The sequence below is a fragment of the Acomys minous genome (genome assembly GCF_964271855.1).
Source record: "Acomys minous genome assembly, chromosome: 5".
Taxonomy (NCBI): domain Eukaryota; kingdom Metazoa; phylum Chordata; class Mammalia; order Rodentia; family Muridae; genus Acomys; species Acomys minous.
In genome coordinates, this window is record NC_140494.1 from 30,176,799 (window position 1) to 30,195,392 (window position 18,594).

The window sequence follows — 18,594 nt, forward strand, 5'->3', positions numbered from 1 at the left end:
TTTTCCCCTTCAGCTCCAACTTCAGGTAAAAGAAGTCGTTTGGGAGAAGTGTTTGGGACGAGTAATTTTATCACTCCATAAATATTTTTGATGGGTCATGGGGAATGCTGGTCAGGATATCTAAAATTAGGAGTCAGTTTCTTCCTATATGAGGTCAAACATATGTGCAAAGAGCCTTAGAAGCGCAGAAGTGAAAGGGAATACTAGTTTTAATACTGAGCTGGGCGTGGTGGCACAAGCCTGTAATCCCAGCTTCTCAAAAAGACTGAGGCAGGAGCGTCATGAGCCCAGCCTGAGTAACTGGGCAAGACCCTTTCTCAAAGTAAAAATATAAAAACGACAAGGGGCTGTACCTAAGTGTTAGGCACCAAGACAAGACAACAAGACAACCCTCCAAACAAAACAACAACAACAACAAAAGAAAACAAATTCTGGGGCAGGGAGGGTGTGCACACTTACAGCAGCAAAGCCAGAGATCCAAGGCTTGGAAGACCAAGGCTAGCGCTGTGTTCTTATGAGGTTTTGGCAAGTGAGGAAGCAACTGGAAGCAGACTCACGGAGAATTCCCAGCCCAATCTGCAAGACAGATTAATATCGTCAGCCACGGATGAGCACAGAGGTCTGGGAGCTACCAGGAAGGGTAAAGATGAATGGGAAAACAGAGAAGGCTAGGGAGATGGTTCGCTAGGTAAGGTGCTTGCTGTGCAAACACAAGCGGCTGAGTTGTGTGCTTAGTACCCGCGTAAAAGCTGACTGTGGAAGGGGATATAGGTGAATCCTCAGAGCTCACTGCAGGACACCCTAAAATAGACAGGCTGTATGTAGGTTCAGTGAGGGACTCTGGCCTCCAAATTGGAGTACTCATGCGCACAACTGCCCCAACCTGTGTACTGTGAATCTTTGGTAACATGTCCGTCAGCAACGGAGACTTGTCAGTTCCATTCCAAGTTTACCATTTCCTTTGTGTGGCATTACGTTTCAAAAAAGAAAAGGAGCATTTGTACCTGACAAATACACAGGGTGACTTGGGACGTGCACCTACCTGTGAAGGTTAGAGATGCCAACCTGACAACCCAACCCGGGATCACCGGGAAGACAGTGTCAACAGGGTTCGCTTTGGGTTGACCTCTGGGCGTGTTTGTGGGTAATTGTTTTAATTAATTTAGTTGACATGACAAGACCCAGATCACAAGAAGTCAGCTGAATAGAAGCAGGGAAGCAAGCAACTATGTACACATTTCTGTCGGCTCTTGACGGTGGATGTCATGTGACCAGTTTTTTCCTTCCTTGGAGACAGGGTCTCTCTGTGCTAGCTAGCCTTGGTTGTCCTAGACTCACATTGTAGACCAGGTTGGCCTTGAACTCACAGCGATCTGCCTGCCTCTGCCTCCCGAGTGCTGGGATTAAAGGCATGAGCCACCACATCTGGCATGACCAGCTTTTTGAAGTTCCTGCCTTAACTTCCCCACAATGAGGAAGTGTAACTTAGAACTAAAAGCTGAAATGAACCCTTTTCCCCCTGAGTTGCTTTTCGGGGGGTGGGGGGGTGGAGGTGAGAGTGTTTTTTCACAGCAACAGAAATGAGATGAGGACATTATATATGAAGAGCTAGCTTGCTAAATGTTTTTAAGATGGTCTTTCTATGTAGCCCCAGCTGGCTTTGAACCTGGAAAATCCACTTGCTTCCACTTCCCAGAGGTGTGCCGCCACATTTGGCTACAAGAGACAACTTCTTGAAGGCTTTCCAATATCTTGGGTAAAGATGGCAATATATAGAAGGCGGGGGTTCCTAGGTACTTAGACTGAGCAGAACGTCTCTTAGTGATACTGTCATCAGGAGTGAGCAGTGCTCATTCTGAGAACCCCACAGCCCCATGGACACAGCTAGCATCGATAGCACAGTACAACCATTTTCCTAAATCCTAGCCAGGCTCCTCCTCATCAGATCCCATTAGTCCATGTCAATACACTTTAATTTACTTCAATTTAATCTCCAGTCAATTCCATTTTAGCACAATGACCCTCAAGGACGTAATGGCCAGCAACGGAGAGTTCTAGTTGAATGCTTCCTCTTAGGGGAAAAGATGGAGATGAAGGTTTTGTTTGCCATGGAGAGCCTCCCAGCCTGCAGACAGTGAGCCTCATGGCCATCCTGTCTGGCCTCCTCTGCAAAGCCACCACATCAGAGCCACGGAAACATCCAAACAGGTCACTTTCATTCCCCATGGGTGACTCCAAATTTTGATTTCAGATTATTTTTAAAATGTCTACCCACACGGAAGAACCCTGGGTTAGATAAAGAGGCCATCATCCTCTACGGCAGCTGACTTTCTTTGGTGATCAGTTATTCTGAGGTAAATCGCTGCTTCAAAGCTTCTATGTGTCTTTCACACCTCTTGCCCTATCATTTATAAGCACTATGCATGGAGGAGGGGAGAGGGGGGGGCAGTAACTTTTATTGGCTGCTGAAATGCATTAGGGTGCCTAGACTTTGAACTGAGTGGGGGAAGATAGCTGGGCATATAACCAGAGTAACTTGCATCAGTCCCCCATCTCAGCTCCCTTAATAAACCTCTGCATTGTTTCACAGCCAGGATTTATTGATGACCTGCGGTGGCCCTCTCCCGGGCCTGGCCCACTGGGCTGTTTGTGGGGGAAAGGGCAATGAACAAGGCCCACTCCCTGACCCAAGCTGCTCCATAAATCAGGCCCTGCCTTCGGCTCTGATGGGGAGCCAGATGGTAGCTGTTATTGCAGGAGCTCTGAAGGAGTCAAGGCCTGTGATCTTCCCTGTTGCTAACAGGCCTGATTTTTTATGGCTGTCAGCATCCTTGCAATGGCTGAGGGAGGCATGCAGGGAGGCAGAGAGTACAGGGGCCTCATCACTATAGAGCTGGCCGTCTTGCTCCCAGGAGGACAAGCCGCATGGGTGTTTCCTTCTTCCTTGCTGACCAAGGGCCTTGGCTTCAGTCTATGTCTCTGAAGAGGTTCTGAGAGTGTGCAAGTGGCAAAGCGATACATAAACAAACACCTTCTAGAAAGGAAAATGGTGGCACGCTTCCTTAGCTGATGGCCCGTAGGCCCTTAACATCATGGCCTTCCCTAAGAGAGGAGAGCTGGACCTGCCCATTGGAATGACAGCCGAAGTTCAGAGGTGGGGGTTGCTGCTTAGAATGCAGCCTCATCCCAAACACTGTGGATGCTGAAATAAAAGCAATTACTAGAAAACTACTCAGAGGGCCCAACCCTTGTGCTCCTGCTTTTTCAGAACGGATAGAAGGAAAGTTCAGGAAGGATAAGGAGGAAGACTGAAAGGTGACAGGATGAAAAGCAGGACTTGCCAGACGCAGAGAGAAAGCCCAGGCAGCTCAGAGGTATCTGATTAGGGGTATTAGCTGCCGAGATCCGGTCATTAAGGTGGGGTAGACCACAGTGGGTGCAGCGGCCTGCACAGCAGCATGGAGGTAAACAGTTTATTAACAGTCCTTGTGTGGTCCAGAGGCCTGCTTCCAACAGGCACAACCTCCCAGCAAGAACAGAGCTGGCCCAGAGCAGGGCTGTGTGGCCAACACCAAACAGCCTACCAACACCCAGAGCAGATACTAACAGACTCCCAGATGCAGCCAAATGGTTCTGAGGGCAGGAGAGCAAAGCTATTTTATCTATCTATGTAGGGCTTGGAGCATAGGGAGGCTAAGCTTACAGATAAAGCAAACATCCCCAGGAAATCATATCCAGAAAGTTCCAGGGAGGCATCTGAGTTCTTAGAAACCTTTTTAGGCACACTTAGGACCTCCCCTAAACACACACACACACACACACACACACACACACACACACACACACGTGTGCGCACGCAGGATGAACCTGCAGTCACATGTCCAGTTTCAACATTCTGAGCCAGTTGACAGGCAAGAAGTGTGTGACGGTTCTATCCCTGGTGTCTTGAGAGCTACACTTCTCATTGTCCCTAGAGGTTTTGTCCACGTGGAAAAGAAAATTACTAAAGTAGGCTCAAGAACAATCTGCCACCCATAGGACATGCCCTCTCCAAATTCACAGAGAGGCTGGTCACCGATGTGTGCCAGGCAACCGAGAACTCAAGCCAGGACCAGGCAGACGTCATCTCCAAAGACCCACCGCTGCTGACTACTGCCCCCAGCCTGCCTCTACACCCTTCAAAACAGCACCACAAAGCCAGGAACCAAGTGCTCGGTATTAGTCTGTAGGGTGCATGCCAGATTCATAGCCTGGGTCATGTGTGGAGCCTTCCTGACAGTCAGAGGTTACAGTGTAAATACGGACAGAGAAGTTGGAGTCTGAAGGAAATTTCTTCTTCTCTTTGCATTTTCTGATGCTGAGATGGGTCCAGCAGCAAGAATAAATGAGGGGCAGGGTCTAAGAGGCATATTAATACCACAAGTCAATAGCCGACCTCAAAGTTGTCTGTCTTTTACAGCCCAAGAGACCTCTTTCTAAGGAGACTCAGAAAGACGGTGTACCTGTTTGCCTGACTGCTGAGTTAGCCGGGAAGCTTGCCTGTAGCCTGACCCTGCCAGGACACAAAAAGACTTTGGACGTGGTAGGAAAAAAATTAAAACTCTGTGAGATAATGAGCTGCATAAATTCATCTCCTTTAGTGAGATTAAACTTGTCACTATGAGACAAAAGCGAGGCAACCACATGTTTATGGGGCAGATACCAGTTCTGCTGGTGTCTTCCCATGATACCTAGAATCTAAGCCCTTAAGGAAACCAGTGCACCCATCTCTGGGAAGTGGAATCTCTCTGTAGCTCTCTCTTCAGGAATGGTGTTGGGGCTCAGTGGGTAAGATAGCTGGCTCTGCAAGTGTGAAGATCTGAGTGCGAATCTCCAGCAGCCAGGTAAAAGATCAGCATAGCTGTGTGCCTGTAGGCTCAGCATTGATGATGGAGGCAGGTAAACACCAGAGCCCTCTGACCAGCCAGTGTGACCATGATGGCAAGCTTCTTGCTCAGTGAAGACATGGACTTAGAAGAATAAGTTGGAAGCAACAGAGGAGGATAGCCCGTAACTTCTTCTGGCCTTCACGTAGGCACGCATGGGCATAATACCCACGTCCCACAAAGAGTAACTGTAAGTAAATTACAGCAACAAGCCTGGCGCTGGTGGTGCCCTGAATGCCTCGGTGAAAAAATGAAGACTCCCGGGGCAGAATTAAAGAACAGGTCTGGGAGGTGCTGTAAGCATTCTAAGAGTCTCACCCAAGAGACACAACCATCAGTGTGAAGTCGAAAGGCAAGAGCCACCTTCATGCTGTTGGCACAGGACAGGGGTGGGGGGTGTTGGCTAAGGTCTCCCAATATCTCTGACTCTCTGACATAGGAGCTAGGGAAAGCGATGGATCTGATTTAAGCAAATAAATAAGTTTGTTCCTTGCTGAGTGTCAGTTCATATTCAACGTTCTGAGTGTGGGTATACATACAAGCGGTGGCACAGGAAAGCAGAGTCTGGGACAAGGAGACAGAGACTGGGCTCATGCAGGGAGCCCCAGGGTCACACCTGCAACACCAGCAAGGGGGTGGAGGGTAGGGAGTGGGAGGGAGTAGAGGCAGGAGGAACACAAGTCCAAGGTCGTCCGTGGTTATATAGATAGTTTGAGGCACCCCACAGTCTGGGATACACATGAGACCAGGTCTCTAAAAAATCAAAACAAAACAAAGGGGTGATAAAAATGAGGTGGCTCAGTGGGTAAAAGCATGACAAGCCATCCCCAGGACCGTCATGGTAGAAGGAGAGCACTGTCCCCTACAAGTTATGTTCTGACCTTCACAGACAGGCATGCGCACAGACACACAGACACAGACACATACAGACACACCACACCACACCACACTGCATCCACCACAAAGAAAACAAATTTAATACCAAAGAATGGAAGGGTACCTGAGTGACTCTGGGCTGTTCATTACTCTCCCCGACTCTTGACATCTTTTATGTAGAAAGAGAATAATCTGCACACCTATCCCAGAACATTGTTGACAACATTAATTAACATTGACACCCACAGGGCCCCTGCCACAGTGCTTGGAAGGAGGCTTATAGCCCTTAGTCTATAAAAGTGAGCCTGTTGTTTCAATCACTAATATTTGGTTGTACTAATGTGAAGCTTAATTACTATCCCCCAAACTCAGTTTATAGATCCAAGGGGTATGGAGGCCGCAGTGATAAACATCAGATTAACCACCTGCTGTGGCCTAAACATGAGTTTCTTTGAGTCCAACCTCTGAGTAAGGGAGGCTCAGGGAGAGTAACTTTCTAGTAACCTTGTAGGTCAGCGTGCATGAACTTGGACTTGAGCCCAAGAGGTCTGAGCTCAGAGCCAGACTAAGGGCTTGTCTATGCTACTAGCCAGAGCAGACCCTGTCAGAGTCATGTCTGGTGACCTTTAAGGGCATAGAAAGCCAATAAAGTCACATTTCTTGATTTTTCACAGATACTTATCATCAGGGATGCCCCGGTATTCTCCCTAGGGTGTGAAACAGCACTGACTAATATCTTGGTAGTACTAGCCAAGAGAGGCCTTGGCGTCTGATGGAATCTGGGAGGAGAAATAGAGAAAAGATGATTCTTTAGCTGGTGAGCCAGGAGCACCCTTGCCGGGCACTGCTCCAGCATCTCAGTGGAGGTAAATCCCGGCATTGCTCAGGACATATTCACATTGACACTGCCTTCCAGATTCAGGGCATGTAGCAAGGCGGCCTTTACCTGGTAATTATTTCCACAGTTAGAAGCAATAATGCCAATGCTGGAGTGTATGGGTGCTGGGCTCAGAGCAGCTGCCAAGGGAGGACAGTTAAAGTAGAGGAGAGAAGGTCCTAAAATGTCAGGAGAAGAGCCAGGGAAGAGGACTAATGCCAAATACCCTGCTGCCAAAGAATAAAATTATCGGGCTGGAGCGATGACTCAGAGGTTAAGAGCACTGCCTGCTCTTCCAGAAGTCTTGAGTTCAATTCCCAGCAACCGCATGGTCTGATGCCCTCTTCTGGCCTGCAGGTGTACATGCATGCAGAGTACCATATACGTAATAATAAATAAATGAATAAATCTTTAAAAGAATAAAATTATCGCAAATACTCAGGAAAGAACTGGCCCCGGAGGAGATTCTCAATCCAGTTCCCAAAGCCAGACAAGCAGTGAGGAAGTGATGGCAAGTTCCACTCCACTGTGAGGGAGGGTGTTAGGGATGAGGTGCCCCGTTAGGCTCAGCGTCTGCCAGGGCTTTTCCAACTCAGACTACGTACGTGTCCATCAATACTGCAGCCAAATTAGCTACAGAGACCCCTCTCTCCCCCACTTCTCAACACAGAGCTGCCTGCTTGACCCAGAAGTAAAAATATTTCTACCTCTATGACTTCACCCTCCCCTCCCCTTCCTCCCTCCCCTGTCTTCTTCCCTGCCTTCTTTTCTTTCCTCCTCCATTCACTAGGTCATCACTGGTCCATTCAGAGGATCCTCCTCCCTCTCCCTCCTTTTATCCTTTTCAGTTGATGGCGCCTGAAAGGACAAAGGCGGCAACAGCGTAGAGGTCGTCATGAGGGGAGTCAGGTGAGAAGGCAACGTGAAGCACGCAGCTAGCAGAAAAGCTGGGCAGCAGAGTAGCATTTCCCCAGCTCAACAAGCTAACTCCAAGTGCCCTGCTTCATGGTTTCTAGATCTCCTTGGTGAACGCATATGGTTTTTAGTGTATATATTTATCATGCACAGTGTGATTTTTTAAAATCAAATATACAGGGTGGAAGAACCTAAGTATTTTTTAAATGTTTTCTTTAAAATGGGATGGACTGAAGCACCTTGGGTTTTGGGGGACTTTTTGCAGGGGGGCAGGGTTTTCATATATCCCACTGTGGATGAATAGGTAACAGGATGGGTCTCAGATGAGAATTGCAATGGAGAATGGATCTGAAAATGGGGAACCGAGGAAGAGGAAGCCGTGGAGCATGGGCCGGGAGGGCCGGGAGGGCCAGGAGGCTCCCACAGCAGCCCAGGCCAGTGGCAGCAGGTAGGTCCAATCCTCTTCCAAAATGCTACACATAGCCTCTGCCTCCTCATTTGTGACTTTCTGCATCAACTACCATCGACTATATGAAGAAACTTCTCTGACAAGTTTTAAGAGCCACACTAGTTCATGGGTGTGAGAGATATACATTTAGAGGGCAGTTTGAGTCTCTGTTCACGTAGCAGGATAATAGCAGTAGGTTTGACCCTGGGGCCGACGAATTCCCAAACCATGGGTTCTTGGCCAGATTTATAGCAGCAGGTGTCTGCTTCTCCCTGTGTAGCAGGCCTTAAATACAAATAGAAAGCTATTGGTTAACTCCATAACATATAGGCCACTATTGCACTTGTGCCTATTATTATAGTCCATAGGGTTCCCAGATGGCTAGGACAGCAGATGACTGCTCCTACCTCACTCCCAGCAGCCTGCCAAGCACCTCCCATACTATGACAGTTAGCCAGCCAGGAGGAAGCTTTCTGGTAAATACCAATTTGATTTCTCCCATGCCCTGTGACCAATGTTTGTGGTATCCTCACCAATAGGTTCTTACCATCAAGTTCTGGTGGGTGAGCAAAAGCATTGGCAATAGTTAGCATTGTCCTACAGAGTCTCCAGGATGTCCTGACCAATGACTCAGTGGGGAGGTGTCCCACGCCTGGAATTGGGGTTTGTATTTGGCAACATATGGCTTCTTGGAGGAGCAGTGTCCCCTGTGTAGGGCAACTCCAATTAAACTCATATATATATGTATGAGTTTATATATATATACATATATATACACATGGAACTTAAAGTAGTAGATTTTTCAGGTGGCTTTTCAAATATCCTTAGTATTATCTGTTTTCTACCTTATTCTCCAAGGCATGGTCTCTCATCACATCCAGACTCACTAGGCAGCTTGGAGCTGCACACTCATGTAGCATTTACATTGGGCCCCAGACATCCAGACCCTGGTCCTCATGCTCGCAACCATTAGCACTTTAACCACGGAGCCCAGTCTCCATGAAGAATCAGGGAAGAGGAGCTGAGAAGATCCAGGCACAAAGAAGTAATATGAGCCGAGAAAGCTAGCTACCTGACGGGTTTCAGTATACTTTACATCGACACACTGAAACACTGTGTCCGCAGCCCATAAACACACATGCTCAGACAGTGGATTACAATCAAAATACAATCAAAACCAGAAAATCTGTCACTTGCGCTAGTTCCCAATGGTCTTGGAGCCTGTGATATAGAGATCCGTGTGTTTGTCAAACTCCTGAGGAAACAGCATTTTTGGCCTCAGAAGGTTCCAAGGCAGTGACCTTGCTATTGTTCGTCGGGTGAGCTATTTTAATATTTCTCAGTATGTCAGCACTGAGCACTCTCTTCTAATCCCACGTGTAAAATCTGTCTGAAAAGGCTGCCTAGAAACCCAAAGAGCACAGTGACAAAAGAACTCAGCAACAAGGGGACATTTACACAGTCCCTTGAATGGCTGGGTTCCAGGGGGCCACAGCAGTGAATGCAACAATTCGTGTGCAGCCAGTCCTGAAATGCTCATCGCAGGAGGTGAGACCCGAGTCACATGGTTAAAGGCGGAGAGAGCCAGACACTGAAGCCTGGCCAGGAAACCAGAGGGAAAAAGATCTAGTCAAAAACATGAACCTGAAAGCAAGACAGGTCCAACTTTTTCCTTCTGCTCTGAGGAAATAAATTTTCTCTGAGATGGATGAGGGGCAGTGAGGAGGACATGAGATCAGGTAGGGAGAAGTGGGTGGGGAATTGTTGAAGGGGGCAGCCTCTTTCCTGGACTGTGTTCTGAAGCAAGGTTGGTTGGAGGCTTTAGTCCCTGAGCAGCCATGAGGAGCCAGGGCCACAGTAACTGGAGACTAACAGGCAGCAGTGAAGTCTCTTAGATAAGCAGAGACAATGGCTGGGATGGCTGAGGGAGAGAGAGTAGAGCAACTGGCAGAGACAACGAAACATATGTGGTGCACATCGGGAGCCATGCTAAGGGGTCTTCTAGACTTACTAAAGGTGATTACAGGGAAAACAGTGTGATGCCAGCAAGACAGCTCAGGGAGTGAAGAAAACGCCAAGTCTGATGATCCCTGGACTCATGTGTCAGCAGGAGACAAGTTGTCCGTTGACCACATGTGTGCCTTGGTGCATGACACACACACACACACACACACACACACACACACACACAAACACACACACATGCCTGTGATGTGCCATTATAACAACAAAAATTAAACTATTCCCATTCCCATTTCGTTGGCCAGAGCAAATCAAATAGCTGTGCTCACCTTGAGATGCGCCAACGGAGAGGAGACCAGAATCTTCGTGAACATATCAAGGCATATTACAGCCAGGGATGCTGCATGTACAGCCCCACGGGTCTTCTGCAGGGCCCTGGTATTTCCAGGCTGTAGACCCCACAAGATGCTCGTGTGCATTCACACACATCATATTTCCGAGACACTTTCTGACCACCTCTTTTTACTTCAGTTTCTTAAAGACACACTTAAAATTCTTGAGCTTTACATGTGATGATCAGTTTAATGGTCAACGTGGCACAACCTAGAACTGTCTGGGAAGGGAGTCTCGGTGAGTGATTATCTGTGTTGGCCAGAGGGTATATCTATGGGAGATTGTCTTAATAAGGTGGATTGGTGCGGGAAGGCTCTGTCCACTGTGAGTGCCACCATTCCCTAGGCAGGGGAAACTAAACCCTAGAGGAGTGAAGAAGTGCAAACAAGTGAACGAGCACGAACGCATTCATTTCTCTCCGCTCCTGACTATGGATGCGATGTGACTAGCTGTTTGAGGTCCCTGCCTTGACTTACCCAGAACTATAGAACTGTAAGTCTAAATAAATCCCTCTCTCCTCTTAACTCCCTTTTTGTCTGGCTTTGTTTCATCATGCAAGAAAAATGAACCTGGAATGGAATGACGCTGTAGATCTTGTTCACCTTAAGGTGAGTTGCCATCTGAATAAATGTGAACATCTGGGTAAAGAAACACAAATAACTGAAGAGAACTTGGGTTGTGCTCTGAGGCGTCACCTGTGTGGAATGAAGAGCCTAGTTGCAACAGATTAATCTCTGGGAGACAGAGATGTCATATTGAAAGGCTGCCAAGGTTGGCTGGTGAAGACCTGCCAAGGGCATTCCCTGAACAGAGGCACTTTTGCTTTGCATTCTGCATGGGCAGGCCCATAGCCAAGGGCATGGGAGATGCCAGGGAGGGGATGACTGCATGTTCAGGAGGCTCCTTTGTTGACAAATAGCACCCCTGCGTGAGTGGGCTGTACAGGGCTCTCCTGGCCGCTCTGTGTTTGGTGGTAGGTCATTTGGGGCATGGAATATATGTTTTCTTTCTGATTATGTGCTCCAAGATCACTGAGATAACATGTTCTTTGTAGGTTAAACTATAAGATTGCAACCGTGATATGCAATGTAAGAGCTTGCTCATCTTCCTGTCAAGAACATATTAAGCAGGGGCTGGGGAGATGAGTCAGTCCGTAAGCTGCTTGCTGTACAAGCACACTGCCTGAGTTCAAATCCCTCGAGCCCACTAGTGAAGATCTGTAATTCCAGGGCTCCTACGGAGAAGTGGGAGGTAGAGCTAGGGGAGTTCCTGGCAGCCTTTAGGCCAGCTAGCCTTGGGAATGTGGTGACAAACAGCAAGTGACCATGGCTCAAAACAAAGTAGAAGGCAATGATAAACACTCAAGGCGTCTAGGGCATGTATATGGTGGCACGTATGTGCCTTCATTTACACACAGAAATCCCTACCTATACATATAAAGATTTAAAAACAAAAACAAGGTGGATGGCTCTGAAGACAATAGCCAAGGTTGACCTCTGGCCTTCATGTACAGCCCCTCCCACCACATGCATACACCCTGCATGAATTGTGGTAGTCTGAGTAAGAATGGCCCTGTAAACTCCTGGTCCCCAGTTAGTGGAATTATTTGGGAAGGATCAGGAGGTGTGAACTTGTTGTAGGAGGTGTGCTGCTGGGGGTAGGCTTTGAGATTTCCGAAGCCCACGCAAGTCCCAGTGCCTGTCTTTCTCTTAGCCTACAACTTATAGATCTGATGTGAATTCTCAGCTACTTCTCCTGCACTGTGCCTGGCTGCGTTCTGCCCTCAAAGCTAGGCTCCAGCAGGATGCTTTGTTCTGTAAGTTGTCTTGGTTACGGTGTTTTATCACAGTAATAGAACAGTAACTAAGACAGGCACAGACACACACAGGTACCTCTAGGTACCAGGCCCTGTTGCAGGCATTTGAGATAGTGTGTTGGACAAGGCAGATGCTGAGATGTGCTACTTGGGCCCTGTGATAAAAAAGTGCCAGGGATGCTACTGGCAGAAGCCTTTCATCTCTCTTCTCTTTGGGCACCATCTGAACTGCTATATCCTTCAAGATTATGTCCCGTCTAGACAAGATCCCACCTCTGCTTGCATATGGGTGAGGGATACAAAGACAGCCTGTATTCGTGGATGTGGAACAATTACAGAGAGATCCCATTTTCAGATTGCCCCCCCCCCCAACATGAATGCTTCTGATTGATTGAGTGGTCCCAGGGCTCAAACTCAAGGCCTTGCACATGTCAGGTACCTTTGATAAGGAGACCAAATAGGGATTTCTGAGGTTTAGGGAAAGGAACTGCTTAATCAGGATTTTATATATAAAGCTTAGTGTACTTGGACAGCCAAAATCCACACACAGCTCCTCTGCTGGGAATATAGACTAAAGAGGCTGACTGCTCAGAAAAAGGGAGTGAGCAGGGCAGTAACCAGCAGTAGGCAGCCTCTGCCCCCAACAGTGACTGTAATTCAAACTGCTCTTAAAATCAGTGCGCGCGCGCGCGCGTGCGTGCGCACACACACAAACACACACACACACACACACACACACACACACACACACACACACACACACATGCAACCCTATGAGGGATCAGGCAAAACCACTTGGGTGAAAACCACCCCTTGAACTCTCCTGGCCACCCAAACATGCTCTCTCGTCACCTCACCACATGGGTGCTCATACAGGCAGCAGAATGCACCACAGTCCATCCCGGGCCATGTGCATACGTACACACTGAGTTATCCAGCACAGCTGGACAAGCCTGTGTGTCCCCAGTCAGCTCTGTGGCTCCAATTTGCTCTGTGTCTTGTATCAGAGAGAAACTGTATCCAGCTGCCAGCACAGAGACCCAGTAAAAATTACTCAAACAAGATAAAGATTTGTTTATCTCCTGAATAAGGGAAACCAGATGTAAGAACAGAAAGATAGAAGGAGCTTGGATCCAAACAATTACAAATCCACCATAAAAATCCTGGAGTCTTCACATCTGGCGAGGAGGAGGCAGGAGAAAGGAAAGGGGGGGGGGGGGTGGACGCCCAGAGTATTTCTAACCTTTTAAGGATTTTTCCCATAAAGCTTAGCAACATCTGAGGCTCTGATTTCACTGGCCCTAACTTGGTTAAGTGTCCCCTCTCCGCTCTGCTCCTATAGGCACATCATGATTTGTAGTTAATGGCCAATTTTTGTATTTTTATGACTAAATAATTTTATGGTTTAGATAGAAAATGTCCCCAAAGGCTTACGTGTTAAAGGCTTGGTCCCCAGTTGGTGGCTCCGTTAGGAAGTGATTCCATGATGAGAGTGCTCCTGGCTGAAGGCACTGATGCGCTTGTAGCTGACACTGGCCTATTAGGAACTGGAGTCCAGTAGGAGGAAGCAGGTCACTGAGGTAATGCCTTTGAAGGGCGTGTGTTGTCCACAGCCTATTTTTCTTTAAAGATTTGTTTGTCTTATTATTAATTATGTGTGTATGTGTGCGTACATGAATACAGACACCCTTGGAGGCCAGACGTCTGGGATCCCCTGTAGCTGGAGATACAGGGTTGTGAGCTGTCTATGTGGGTTCTGGGGCCCTGGTCCTCCTGATGTTTCTGCTTTGCCTCTGACCCCAAACAATAGAACAAGTCAGCCACACTCCTAAATCTCTGAAACCACAAGCCAAAAGAAACCCTTTGTCCTTAGGCGATTTCTTTCCAGGTAGATTTTTTCCCCCTCTTCTTAGAGAGTTGTGTTTCCTTACAGTTCTGGTCAGCCTTCGTTCTTGTATTAGTTATAAATTACTGTAGAGAGTTCCTGCCTCCTTTCGCCCCCTACCCTTCCTTGAACCAGGCACCCTTCCTCTCTTCTCCATTGAGGCCTTTCTTCTAGGGTCTTTAGTGTGAGCCAGCTACACAGCTCTCAGCCTCGGCTTCGGCCTTGTGAGTTGGCAGTGTTGTTTCCTAGGATCACTGTGTTTCGCCTTTCCTTATTGGAATTTCATTTTTACTGAAATTTTCTTACTTGATCACTTCTGAACCGTCAAGCAAGGAGATCTGAATTAATAACACACGAGCCCTTCCTGGGGTGTCTCACAGAGTGGTGGGGCAGCCGTGGAGAAAGATTTCTACAGCCCTCAGTGAGCTTCCATTCTGTGGAGCTCCTACTGTGCCCTGGAAGCATAGAGTGTTTCATGGCAGCAGTGAAATCCAGAACAAAACAAAAGGCTTCCTAGAATGCTAACACCAACTCGAAATAAGACCGGGAAGGAGTGCTGATGGCGACTTCCAGGCAGACGGTACAAACAGGTTTATTGGGGTGGGAAATTCCGCAACCCTTCAACTACATGGGCAGATTGCTGTGACCGGAATTAGCTCCCCTCAGACGGTGAATGAGGCAGGGCCGGTGGTAACCACTCCATTGATTGGAACACTTGTAGGGCCAGCATGAGCTCAAAAGTAACCAATCCCAATAAAGATGTCTTGGCTTCCAACCAGTTCCCGCCGCAAGATTTGTAAAAGATCACTAGGCAGAGGAACACAGAGGTATTCCTCCTAAAAACTCCTCCACTCTCCGCGGGTTTCTTCTTCTTCTTCTTCTTCTTCTTCTTCTTCTTCTTCTTCTTCTTCTTCTTCTTCTTCTTCTTCTTCTTCTTCTTCATTTTTTTTCTATGTTCACTATGCTCTTTCCTTGACCTCCTTTCCCTATTCTTTTTTGCTTCTTTTATTGTTGTTTCAAGACGAGGTTTCCTGTGTAGCTTTGGCTGCCCTGAAACGCACACTGTAGACCAGGCTGGCATCGAACTCAAAGATCCTCCTGCCTCTGCCTCCCGAGTGTTGGGATCAAAGGCGTGCGGGCGCCACCACTAGCTGGCTCCTTTCCTTATTCTTCTGAAGCAACGAACCCAAAAACCACCACCTGTGGGTGGCCTCGGATCATCTTGTGCCTAGCTCCCCAAGAAAAGAGAAAGGCTAAACGCTGTCAGAAACCTCACCGTTACCATCTAAGGATAAAAGACGCTGTCTGAGTTCCAGGTATCCACTATAAACGGCGGAGAAGCATGGTTCATTGGCAAGTGTGGCTTGAGCTGCTCTGTTTTTGTGGATCTCGTGTTTAACCTCGCCCCTCTCACAAGTTTTGTGTAGGAAGTAGGGTCCCAGCCCAGAGAAGAGAGTGGAAAACACATAGGTGCCCGCCCCTTAGCAGCACAGGTCTTGAGTTTTCTTTTGAAAGAAAAAACTTTATGAGAATGTGAAACAAACATAATGCAGATTGCAACCCTCTTGATATTCCTATTAGCTACAAAACGTTAGGATTTAAAGCAGTTTAAGGCACACGTTGTAGCTCACCTATAATGTGCCAGTACTTGAGAGGAAGGCGCAGGAGTTCCAGGTCATCCTTGGCTACCTGGAAAGTTTGCGACTCTCTCTTAAACAAAAAACCAAAAGCATGTAAGAGCAATCTCTCTAGCACTTCAAATCTCCCTTTCCTTAAATGCTAAAGTATTTCTCATTCACATGCAGTTTGTGTCCCTTTAAAGTAGCTAAGGGCAAGGCCTTTCCTTCCTTCCAGCTTCTCGGTTATTAGTTTATTTTATATTTGAAACATTGCTGCATGTGACACAGGGGATTGGGGCAGACATCACCTCACCTCATAGATTCTTTCTGGCTCCACATCACAGGGCTCCTGGGTATTTTTACATTATTATTGGTTGAAACATATTTAAAATATCTTTCCTCCATAAATACATGTGTGAATAGCTTCCTCGTCTCCCTACAATGCCCACTTTATAGGTAGGAAGTAGTCATGGGGCAAATATTCTATGGAGAGGCTCATTACCTCAAAAAGAAAAATGTCTCACCCTTAATACTAGGACCCAAATAAAACCCTCTGTGCTGCTTCTCTTCTCAGGTCCGTCTTGCCCCTATCAATCAAGGGGCATATTTGATATTATTATAATTGGTTACTAGGAAGAAAGAATGAGAAGGGAAGATAACAATTAAATTGGTTAGGCAAACCGTGGGAAGGGATGTGTGGTGTGCAGGATGGAGTGACGTGGGATAGCAAGTCATGTTTGGAACTAGCCATCTAAATGTAAAACCTAATTCATACCTTTTATTAGGATAATTCGAAAGCCTGGGGCTCACTCATTGTTTTCCCAATTAATATTGAGCGGGTATCTGGTTCAATGTTGGGCCCACCGGGACAAGAGAACAGGTGGAGGAAGAGGACCTCCACAGAGTCCCTCCTGAGAACTCCCATGGCTGCACAGAGTGATCAGCACCCAGCAGCCAGCACTGTGACTTTCATCTCACATTTCATATGGAATTTCCACCCCACAATTATTTCTTCTTCTTCTTCTTCTTCTTCTTCTTCTTCTTCTTCTTCTTCTTCTTTTTTTTTTCCTCTAGAGACAGAGTTTCTCTGTTTAGCCTTGGTTGTCCTGGACTCCCTCTGTAGTCCAGGCTGTCCTCGAACTCACATCGATCTGCCTGCCTCTGCTGGAATTAAAGGCATATGCCACCACACCTGGCTGTATCATCTTCAAGAAGGAAACTTCCACTGTCACAAAAGTTACAGCGCAGGAAGGGAAGGAAGACTGAAATCCCCTCCCACTTTGGCCATTGCTAGGGAAGCTAAGGGGACTAGGTGAGTAGTGATAAAAAAAAATTAAAAATTAAAAATTAAAAAAATTAAAAAAAAGTTTGGCCCTGGCTACCTGGTTTAATCTACCTTTCTACTGCTTTTCTTCACCTGAAAACCCTAATGTAGTCCCTCTAAAGACTTATTGCTTCCCCTGGGGCTGGGGTGAAGGCTCAGCCATTAAGATCACTTCCTGTTCTTCCAGAGAATCTATGTGGGGTTACTAGGCCTAACATGGTGCTTCCTAACCACCTGGAACTCTAGTGCCAGGGGATCTGACACCCTCCTGTAGGCTCTGTGGGCACTGCATGGATGCGGTGCACATACACACAGGCAAACACTCTTCACACACATAAAAATTTAAAAAAAAAATGCATCTTTAAAGGGGAGGGCTGGGCAAACAGTGGCACATGCCTTTAATCAACACCCAGGAGGCAGAGGCAGAGGTAGGTGGATCTCCCTGTGAGTCTGAGGCCAGCCCTATTTAGATAAACAAAAACCAACCAAACAACAAAGGAAAAGATATGATGCTTCCGGATAGGAGTGTCAAATTCCCCAGCCCCCCATTGCTAGTTTCTGCTCAATCTTGTTATTCTGGAGTCATTTATAGAAGGGTGTGTGTGTGTGTGTGTGTGTGTGTGTGTGTGTGTTTGTGTTCATAATTCATATGCATGAATCTAACTATACAAAAGTTGGGTCTACATATACATACTTACTCCTATAACATACATATTATGCACATGCATGCATATATATGTATGCATATGTTCACATACCAGGAAAATGCAATCTTGTCTAAGAAGTTAAAACAAAGTGCTGAGGTTCTGGGTGACTGCAAAGTGTTCTGTGAGGCCTGTGGTGGGGCGGGGGAGGGAGCCTCCCCACAGCAGTCCCGGCTCCAAGGCAAGGAAGGACCATTCTTTGGAAACAAAGTTATATCCCTCTAGCCTCAGGCTCACAGGACCTGATCCAAATCTCCGTGTGGGAGAGAGGAGACACCTACCCCAGAATCAGACTGCCAGGGTGTCCTGCAGGGCTCATTAGAACCTCCTCCCATGGAGTGCTACCTGAGAGCCTCTCCTTGGATGGCATGAACGAGGGGTGGGGTGGGGGTCGGGGAGGCCGCTCATCCCAGGTGCAATAAGGCCGCTGCGTCAGCTCTTAGTATCTGGGAACGGAAGAAGACAACCTGTCTTCTGTCTCCCCTTTTCCACAGGTAAAGCGGGGCAGGAACACTCACTGCACTTAGAAGCCCTGCCTGCAGCCCACAGGCTCTGTGACTGTGTGGGCGATGTCATTGCACATCTGGCCTTGAGCCCTGCCCAGACATAATCATGTCTGATAAAGCTCTGAGGAGTGACAAGAGAGCAGCCGAACTTTCTGGGGTCCCTGGCCACAGAATGGGGGTTAGGATGATCTGTGGGTACAAAGACCCAGGGATAGGAGGGTTCTGTTTCAGCGGACTGATGTATAAGAGAGAAATCAGAAGCAAAAGGCACACATGGGAATATTGTTATTGGAAAGGGCATTTGGGGAAAGAATTTTTATAAGTGGAAAGAGAGTCGAGTTCAA

General features: G+C 47.4%; 1 protein-coding gene across 1 annotated transcript in view; it reads right to left on the reverse strand.

Annotated features, from left to right (window-relative positions):
• Positions 1–477: 477 nt before the first annotated feature.
• Positions 478–18,594, reverse strand: part of ERCC6L2 (ERCC excision repair 6 like 2) — a 160,955-nt gene continuing 142,838 nt past the window's right edge. The window contains exon 20 of the mRNA XM_084783736.1: positions 478–576. Coding sequence (XP_084639862.1) covers positions 499–576 — 78 coding nt within the window. The 3' untranslated portion in view covers positions 478–498. The remainder of the gene's footprint in view (positions 577–18,594) is intronic.